The sequence below is a fragment of the Haliotis asinina genome, chromosome 2 (assembly GCF_037392515.1).
Source record: "Haliotis asinina isolate JCU_RB_2024 chromosome 2, JCU_Hal_asi_v2, whole genome shotgun sequence".
Classification (NCBI taxonomy): Eukaryota; Metazoa; Mollusca; class Gastropoda; order Lepetellida; family Haliotidae; genus Haliotis; species Haliotis asinina.
Window position 1 is genome coordinate 100,939,257 of NC_090281.1, and position 10,336 is coordinate 100,949,592.

Genomic DNA, 10,336 nt, shown 5'->3' on the forward strand with positions numbered 1-10,336 from the left:
TCCAGGGCCTGCCATGTTTGATAGCAACTGCCCAGTGCTGTCCATGTTCTACTGCGATCGTCCAGGGCCTGCCATGTTTGATAGCAACTGCCCAGTGCTGTCCATGTTCTACTGCAATTGTCCAGGGCCTGCCATGTTTGATAGAAACTGCCCAGTGCTGTCCATGTTCTACTGCGATCATCCAGGGCCTGCCATGTTTGATAGCAACTGCCCAGTGCTGTCCATGTTCTACTGCGATCGTCCAGGGCCTAGCATGTTTGATAGAAACTGCCCAGTGCTGTTCATGTTCTACTGCAATCATCCAGGGCCTGCCATGGTCGATAGCAACTGCCCACTGCTGTCCATGTTCTACTGTAATTGTCCACGACCTGCTGACTACAGCAGTCGAGGGTTGTACCCATTTGACTACAATAGCCCATGACAGTGTGTGGGGAAGGACAAACAGAACACCTCTGACCAAGTAAGCAAGTTAAAGGTGAGTTGCTTCTCCATCATAAACACTGATACGCTACAGACATTATTAAATGCAGAGTGAGTTAGTTCAGTTTTACGACACTTTTAGAATCATATATTCAGACTAGCATGGTTATAAGCCTTTTGGTACGTACAGCTCATGTTTTCAACAAAAGATGTCACCTGTTACAAGGCATTTATAGAGTATGTATTGTAGAATTCACTCTAATTACACATTAACCAACAAACAATTCCCAAACACATTCTAACATTCACTAAAATGTACATGTGTGACACATACATGATACCATCTTTACAGTGTCTTTAGAAAATAGAACACCTTTGAGTCAGTTTCGCAATTCTCCCTAGAACATAGAACACCTTTGTATGAGTTATGCAGTTCTCCTAAGGACATAGAACAACTTTGTATCACTTATGCAGTTCTCAGACCATAGAACACCTTTGAATCAGTTATGCAAAATGTTTAGAGCTAGGGGTAATGTGGCATTGTGTAATCACAGTTATCCAGTTCCCAAATTAATTATAGGTTTTCACTCAGGTCAATATTTCATTATTTTTCTGTACTTTAGCTGTTGCAGGTTGATCAAGCAAAATATTACTTCTCCCAGAGTAAATGTTGATCTAAGTTACTTTATATATGTATTGTAATGTTCAAAACTTTCAGAGCTAGGGATAATGTGTTCGGTGGGCTCTGCTGGATTCCTTATTCTCAAGACATTCAACAAAAAAAACATGTTGAAGGATTATCCGCAATAATCTACTAATCGATAATGAACACTCAGATAATATAATACCACAACTATCAAACAAATGTTTACGTACAACGTACAATGAGACTAATTTCATTGTCTAGAGAATATATCGCTTTGAAACACATCATGATATATTCAGAGAGAATATCACCCACAACACATCATGATGTATTCAGAGAGAATATCACCCACAACACATCATGATGTATTCAGAGAGAATATCACCCACAACACATCATGATGTATTCAGAGAGAATATCACCCACAACACATCATGATGTATTCAGAGAGAATATCACCCACAACACATCATGATGTATTCAGAGAGAATATCACCCACAACACATCATGATGTATTCAGAGAGAATATCACCCACAACACATCATGATGTATTCAGAGAGAATATCACCCACAACACATCATGATGTATTCAGAGAGAATATCACCCACAACACATCATGATGTATTCAGAGAGAATATCACCCACAACACATCATGATGTATTCAGAGAGAATATCACCCACAACACATCATGATGTACACAGAGAGAATATCACCCACAACACATCATGATGTATTCAGAGAGAATATCACCCACAACACATCATGATGTACTCAGAGAGAATATCACCCACAACACATCATGATGTACACAGAGAGAATATCACCCACAACACATCATGATGTATTCAGAGAGAATATCACCCACAACACATCATGATGTACTCAGAGAGAATATCACCCACAACACATCATGATGTACACAGAGAGAATATCACCCACAACACATCATGATGTATTCAGAGAGAATATCACCCACAACACATCATGATGTACTCAGAGAGAATATCACCCACAACACATCATGATGTACACAGAGAGAATATCACCCACAACACATCATGATGTATTCAGAGAGAATATCACCCACAACACATCATGATGTACTCAGAGAGAATATCACCCACAACACATCATGATGTACACAGAGAGAATATCACCCACAACACATCATGATGTATTCAGAGAGAATATCACCCACAACACATCATGATGTATTCAGAGAGAATATCACCCACAACACATCATGATGTACTCAGAGAGAATATCACCCACAACACATCATGATGTACACAGAGAGAATATCACCCACAACACATCATGATGTACACAGAGAGAATATCACCCACAACACATCATGATGTATTCAGAGAGAATATCACCCACAACACATCATGATGTATTCAGAGAGAATATAACCCACAATGCATCATGATGTACATGGAGAGAATATCACCCACAATGCATCATGATGTATACAGAGAGAATATCACCCACAATGCATCATGATGTACATAGAGAGAATATCATCCACAACACATCATGATGTATTCAGAGAGAATATAACCCACAATGCATCATGATGTACATGGAGAGAATATCACCCATAATGCATCATGATGTATACAGAGAGAATATCACCCACAATGCATCATGATGTATACAGAGAGAATATCACCCACAATGCATCATGATGTATTCAGAGAGAATATCACCCACAATGCATCATGATGTACATAGAGAGAATATCACCCACAACACATCATGATGTATTCAGAGAGAATATAACCCACAATGCATCATGATGTACATGGAGAGAATATCACCCACAATGCATCATGATGTATACAGAGAGAATATCACCCACAATGCATCATGATGTACATGGAGAGAATATCACCCACAATGCATCATGATGTATACAGAGAGAATATCACCCACAATGCATCATGATGTACATAGAGAGAATATCATCCACAACACATCATGATGCATACAGAGAGAAAATCACCCATATCGAATCAAGATGTATAGACCAGCACATAACTAGATGACTTTGCACTACACATGTGCCATGAGTGCCCATTGTAGGCCTTGTTTTATTCACATGAGTGAGTGAGTATAGTTTTACGCCACACTCAGCAATATTCAAGCCATATGACAGCGGTCTGTAAACAATAAAGTCTGGACCAGACAATCCAGTGATCAACAGCATGAACATCGATTTGCGCACTTGGGAACCGATGACGTGGCAACAAAGTCAGCGAGCGTGACCACCCGATCCCATTAGTCACCTCTTACGGCAAGCATAGTCGTATTTTGTGGCAAGCATGGGTTGCTGAAGGCCTATTCTACCCGGGGACCTTCACAAGTCGTTTTATTCATACAACTACATGATGCATACAGAGAGAATATCATCTAGCAACACAACGTAATGTATAGACACTCTCTTACATATAATCACACAACGTGATGTATACAATGTCTCTCTCACATATAATCACACATGATTTATACAGTGTCTCTCACATATAATCACACGCTATGTATACAGTGTCTCTCTCACATATTATCACACGTGATGTACACAGTGTCTCTCTCACATACTACCACGTGACGTACAGTGTCACTCTCACATATCACGTGATGTATACAGTGTCTCTCTCACACATCACGTGATGTATACAGAGTGTCTTTCTGACGTGTAATCACACGTGATGTATACACAGCATCTCTCTTACATATTATCCCATGTGATGTATACAGTGTCTCTCTGAAATATAATCACACAATGTGATGCATACAGAGTGTGTCTCGCATATAATCACACAATGTGATGTTGTATACTGAGTGTCTCTCTTACATATTATCCCACCAGATGTATAGTCTCTCACATATAATTGCATGCAATGTATCCAGAATGTCTCTCACATGTAATAACACGTGATGTATGCAGAGAGAATATGTATCACCTGGCAACACACTCTGCAACAACCATCTGAGCACATTTTTGTTCCACAAAACATGTCTCAGATTGTCAACACAAAGATGAATAAAGAGTATCCAGTTCCAAAATCTGTTTGATTGATTTTGACAAGCTCGAAGGTATTATGAAGCTAAGAAATTATTTAAAGGGGCACTGATGCGGAGCAATTTCCGTGGACTGATGATTTCTTTTGTTCTTGTTTTTCTACTAGGAGTACCTGGATGATATCCCAGAATTTGTGACTGGTTCATGATCTCTGCTGCGCCTCCCACATGCACAATTGATGGTTTATGTGTAGACTGATCAACAAAGATGAAGTCATTTCACTTTGTTATTATGAAAACAAATCAAACACCTTCAAGCATACTCATCTGCCTGTGATACAAAAAATCCATTAGGACTAAAAAATAACAAAGTCAGTGAAGGTCTTTAGATTTTGTCTTATAAACCTAATTAGTTCCTTGTCACATTTGTATGCATTTTGTGTTAATAAAAAAAAATCCACATGGTCTGCTTATACTTACAGTGAATCTCTAACATGATTTTAATATCTAAACACTGTATAGATTGCCAACGTGAATCATATTTCACACACACCCTATTCGCGACCTAGTGTATGTTTTCTGTAATACAGAATGCTACAAGAATGCTACAAGAAATAAATTAAAACAAAATATTCAATTTAAGACAGACAAAAGTTATACTAACAATGTCAGGCTATTACCTTGTTCAGGAATGTATCCATCAATATCCACATAAAAGAATGATATTCCATTCATCTGCAGCTGGTAAATAATCCTGCTCTATGTCTTATGTCTTTCAACAATCTAATATGCAAAAAAGTGACACAATCGTTTGAGAAATTTTCACACTGGTGTATACATAATCTCACTGGTCACACAGGACAGCACACTTGGCAATTAACTGTAGGATGTCCGCCATTAGTTAGCCAATAATGAGCAACTATCAATCAATCAAGGCAGTGGCGGTTAATTCTTTGTAGGAAGGATGTTGTTTTTACACTCATACTTTATGATAGGGTGTATTCAATATAGATTACGTAAATCTACACTCATAAACACTGCCTTTTTGACAAATCCACTGTGGAAGTAATTAATCAATCAGTGTGTTATCGGTTAATCCTTTCATCGATGTTTGTTTTTGTAACTCAGCTGATAAACCCTCTTGCATCACTTACATCCACATATTACATAACATGCAATACATTTGCCATTACAGACCTTAATGCATAACGTTGAGTATTTACTCCAGACAGGAGAAATGCCAAATGGGAACCTATGTCGAGTAATTTTAGTGGTGCTACCACTATTTACACCCATTATAAATTCATTAGGTTTATTCCATCAAATGCGAGTTACAGCAAGGAAGATGCAATCTCTGTGTTGCATGCAGCCTGAAAACACTTTTCGGCCGAAACTGTTTTGAGGACACCAACGGAACTTCATTGTTACATAAGAAATGCACCCAGGTACTTGCTGTGTACTTGGGTAAATAGGTATAATCATGTTTTAGGTAAGAAAATATTTTCAGATTTCTCTACCAATGTCAAAGTCGTTATTAGTTTACAAATTCAGATAAATCAACTGTGTGTTTTTTATTATCATAGATACTAAACCAGGGTCGTAGCTATCACAGTTTTCGCATGATGTTTGCTATTTGAGCTGGGCTTTACCCTAAAAACTATCTAAATATAAAGCTTTGCAATCTTTTGGACTTATATGAAACAAATGGCTTGCTAGTAGACATGTATGTTGTCATCATATTTTAATTTGACATGATTAAATGTCAAGGTAAAAAATACAGAAGTAGGATCAAATTGGATCAGTCACTATACCATCCTGGCATCCGAAAAAACAACACTGCTGGGATACTTTGTTACAATCAGATAAGGAATACTATGGATATTTTTAAATAAAGGAATGTGATGGGCATCCGGCCTCCTCAATTTTTAGGGTGAAGAAATTCTAATAATGTGGACAGGAGCACAGTCCCTTTGTCCGTCACGGTCGAGGGAACGGGTGCTGACCAATTTGCTGCTTGGTTTCGTAATTAGACTGTTGGTGAGAAACATTATTCAGCTCCGCCTCATTGCCCCTTTAACCGACTTCTTGTTCGCCTGACGTCTAATCGTCGGGAGAGCCTGCGTGGATACATGCTTACTACTCGCACCTTTCAAATATTGATTTCTTCACAGACCGTGGTATGATTTTTCTACATAATGGACACACAGCCTGAAATATATGGTTCATTTTCAAATCGACACTTCTACACCAAACTCGTGTAAGTCTGTTCGTATCGCATGTCAGTGCAAGGGCGCGGCCATTTTGTTTTGAAACCGAGGCTCGGTGAAAAAATAAATGATATATCCTTCGGATAAATGGAATAACACATATAAAAAGCAACGAAGGCAACTCAAGGCGGTAATATCAGCCACAGACGTTTTTCTTTAAAAATATAGAAGACTGTGCAGAGATAACAAAACAGCAGCTGTCTAAAACATCAGCCGCCCCCTAAATTGTACGTAATTGCGTGTAACAGGACTATCCTGTTTTGGGTCCTGAGGTCCGAAGGATTCATGGGTTCAAATCCACAATGACACCAAACACAAGATTTTGTAAACAAAATAAGTTTATTTCCAGCTCAAAAAGTATCTAAACAAACTTTAATTCTCCCTAAAACTAAACTGTTAAACTAAAAGAAACCTAAAACTCTGCTTTCTGAGTCCAGACAAACAAGTGAATCCCTCACGTTTGGCTTAGAAAATTACCCAATAAGTGCCTACAAAAGGAAAGTTCAGTGGACTGATCCCTCTGCCCATGAGAAGCACAACTGTTGAAAGCACTTTTCCCACAGCACTGGGGGAAATTTAGTGAATCGTTTGAACTCCGATTTCACGGGCTTTTTTTTCATCGCGTTTTTTTTTCAGCCTTATAGGTTGAATTGGCATTTTTGATGATGTGTTTCGGCAACTGCATACCGAAAGGTATCAGAATCTGCAAAGTTGTGTTTTACGTTGCATGTCACCTTTAAATTTCTTTTTTTCTATGAAAGCCTTATGCTGCCATTTTTGTATCCTAAATTGTTTACAGTCGAAAAAATTCTTCTTCCTGCATGAAATGTTTTCTTGTTCCCTAAAATGTTTTTCGTGTTTGATTGATTTCTCGTTATTTCAATTATTTTCTCTAGTTATTTCAATTATTTCCTCGAAATTTCATGTATTTACTAGCTATTTCAACCGTTTTCGCCTTACTTTAAAAACTTGACATTTCGATTATTTTCTCGCTGCTTCTGTTCTTGATACGTGTCCATCGTTTTCTCTTTATTTCTCCTCGAGAACAGATAACACGTGCTGATGAATATTAATGCTTTCTGTGCACTTAAGACCACTGTGCAGACAGGTTACGTACAGTGTTCCCAGAAATTATTGAGAAAATCTTTGTTTTTTTTTCTAATGATTCTAAGATTGGAAAAAGGGTTTTCACTATGCACTAAGCATACTAAATAAGTTAGACAACTCTTGAAGGCTTAGAAGGCAGCTCATTACGTCAAGAGTTATCTCCCTTGTCTGAGCAGACGGCTTCCTGTGTTGACATGGCAGAATTTACAACAAGAGAGAAAAGAAAGCTCATTTTAGATGATTTTGAAAGGGGTGAGGCTGATGCTAAAGTGTTATCTTGTAAACATGGTATTCCTCTGTCTACAGTATACAGAACTTTGAAGAATATTCAAACAGGAACCGGGATAGGGCACAAAGCAGGGGCAGGTCGGCCTAGGAAATTCAGTGTTGTGGATCGCCGAAGACTTGGGCAGATTGTGAGTAGGGGCAAATTGAAAAGTGTTGAGAACATCAGAAATGAAATGATTAGCAGAGGAAGTCCTCAGGTATGCAATGAAACAGTTAGGCAGGAATTACAGAGACTTAACTGGGTGAAAAAACGTGGAATTCCCTCGCCGTTGATGAAAGATGCACAAAAGGAAAAACGTTTAAACTGGTGTCGGGCTCATGAAAATCAAGATTGGGATAATGTTTTCTTTTCGGATGAAAGTTCTGTTTGGCTTTTCCCTAATTGTGTGAAAATTTGGACCAAAGATACTGTCAAACCTATCTACCAGCGACCAAAACATAGCCCGAAGATTCACATGTGGGGTGGCATATCGGCTCGCGGAGTGACGCCATTGTGTGTTTTCACGGGAAACTTGACAAAAGAAAGATACGTTGACATTCTAAATGGTCACCTTCTTCCGACAGCACAAACATTGTATGAAGATGATTGGATTTTCCAGCATGATAATGACCCAAAACACACTGCGCGCTACACAAAACAGTGGTTCTCGGGCAAAAATGTTCAAGTTTTAGACTGGCCCAGTTACAGCCCAGACCTAAACCCAATTGAGAATGTGTGGGGAGTCATGAAGGACAGAATAAACCAAAAGGGACTGAGAAATATTGAAGATATGAAGGCCGAGGTGGTCCAGTATTGGGATACCCTGTCACACGATTACCTACAAACTTTGATGGGTAGTGTGCCTAGGAGTAGTATATACAATGGGGGTTTTAAAACACTTTCAAGAAAAGTCTCTACAAAGCCTTATTTACTAAATAAGGCTTTGGTTGGGTCCTTAGCTCTTGCTACTATTACCCCTACTACTTAACGTGTTTTGGAGGTAACACTGTGCCTATGTCACGTTTATATCGATGAAACAGTTTAACGTGAACCGCCTATGATCTCTTTGGTGTTCATAATAAAGGCTTGTTGGGCTTTTTGTATCCCCTGTTCTATGTACTTTTTTTTCTCGTCCTCACTGATAGCAGACTTACGAGATTTGGACCGAATATCTTGTTTCATTCCGTTATATTTTGTGAGTTCAGAGAGGATTGAACGAAACTCCTCTTCTGAGATCTTACTATCAGAGAGTGCCGTGGAAATACGCCCACTTACTGTGTTGAGCTTTGCTTCGGCCAGAACCCTGATCTCGTCGTGTTTCAATGCCTTACGATGCAGTCTGCGTGATACTAACTTAAGCGCCAACCCTAACACCCCTGCCACCCCAGCTGTTATTTCAATACCTAGCACTATAGGTGCAGCCACGATGGTAGCCAACAACCCAACACCTGCCGCCCCTAGTCCCATGCTGGTTGCCATAAGGGTAGTGTCAGCCCCGTCCACGATATTGAAAGCTCTATGGTACTTTTTACATAGTGCTTTCCGCGTGTCACGGTCTTGTTCTAGTTGGCGTTTCACATCACAGAACTGCCTCAAGCGGAACCCATCTACGGTTTCCAGCGTCTTCGCTACTTCCTCTACGACTGGGTACAGACCCATCCTATAATATATATTATGAAAGATATTTTAATTGGGTTTCAGTTAAAAGTCTATTAATGAATTTGAAGTCTACAAGATCTAGACTATTAATCAGGGTAATAGGTGAGAGTCTAATATAATTTCCTGTTGTAATAAAAACCCCACTGAGGCTTATTAAGCGGTTTATAGAACCCGTGGTATCCTGTTGTATAACAATACGACAATATTGGTCTCGGTGTTCGTCAAACCAGTGTATTGACACCCCGGGTAAAATTTGGTGTGCTCTTGAGGTGTTTTCATTGTCTAAATAAAAGAAGACTTCTATGATGAGTGTGAAAGGGACTAATATTCTATCAAGATATCTGCTATAAGCATTATTGCTAAATGTTAATTTATTTTTTTTTACAGACTTTAACCTATTTTTTTCGATACCAATAGTTATCATGTATAATTCACTCTCCGGAATGAAATCCCCGGGCCAGATACCGTTATTCCTAATCTTAGAGACCAACTCCAATTCTTCCACCCCATCTTTTAATGTGATATAAGGTGAGGCGAATGTTAAGTTGATCAGCCATTTGGGCTCTTTAAAATCTGATAACGACACCCGTCTGTACACGTTGTCTTTGAAGTGCAGGATATATAAGGCGTCTTCCTCACCAGGCTGATCGAATCCCTCCGTATCTCCTAGGTCGTTAAGCGTAGTGTTGGGATGACTGGTCATTATTATACTATTACGATATAATTTCCAACTGGTTTTCTGATAATAATTCAGGGGTGAACTTCATACCCATGAAGTGTATGTTGTCAGGCAGGAAGATCTTGGTTAGTGATATCTTGTTTTCCACGATCACGTTGACCCCCTGCAGACTGGTGTTGGAGCCGACACTCACCCGCACGTAAACGTTGCAAACTTGATACTGGTGTCGTTTCACCCACCCGAGTTTGATCCCCTTCA

At 39.1% G+C, this 10,336-nt stretch overlaps 1 protein-coding gene across 2 annotated transcripts in view; it reads right to left on the reverse strand.

Annotated features, from left to right (window-relative positions):
* LOC137274701 (translation factor Guf1, mitochondrial-like) overlaps nucleotides 1-6,416 on the reverse strand; it is a 73,797-nt gene extending 67,381 nt beyond the window's left edge. Inside the window, exon 1 of one of the 2 annotated variants that reach the window (XM_067808049.1) lies at nucleotides 6,245-6,416. In XM_067808049.1, the coding sequence (XP_067664150.1) occupies nucleotides 6,245-6,324 (80 nt within the window). In that variant the 5' untranslated portion in view covers nucleotides 6,325-6,416. Of the gene's footprint in view, nucleotides 1-4,778; nucleotides 4,856-6,244 lie in introns of those variants that run through there. The other variant, XM_067808050.1, reaches the window with a different exon arrangement.
* Between the last annotated feature and the right edge of the window lie 3,920 nt (nucleotides 6,417-10,336).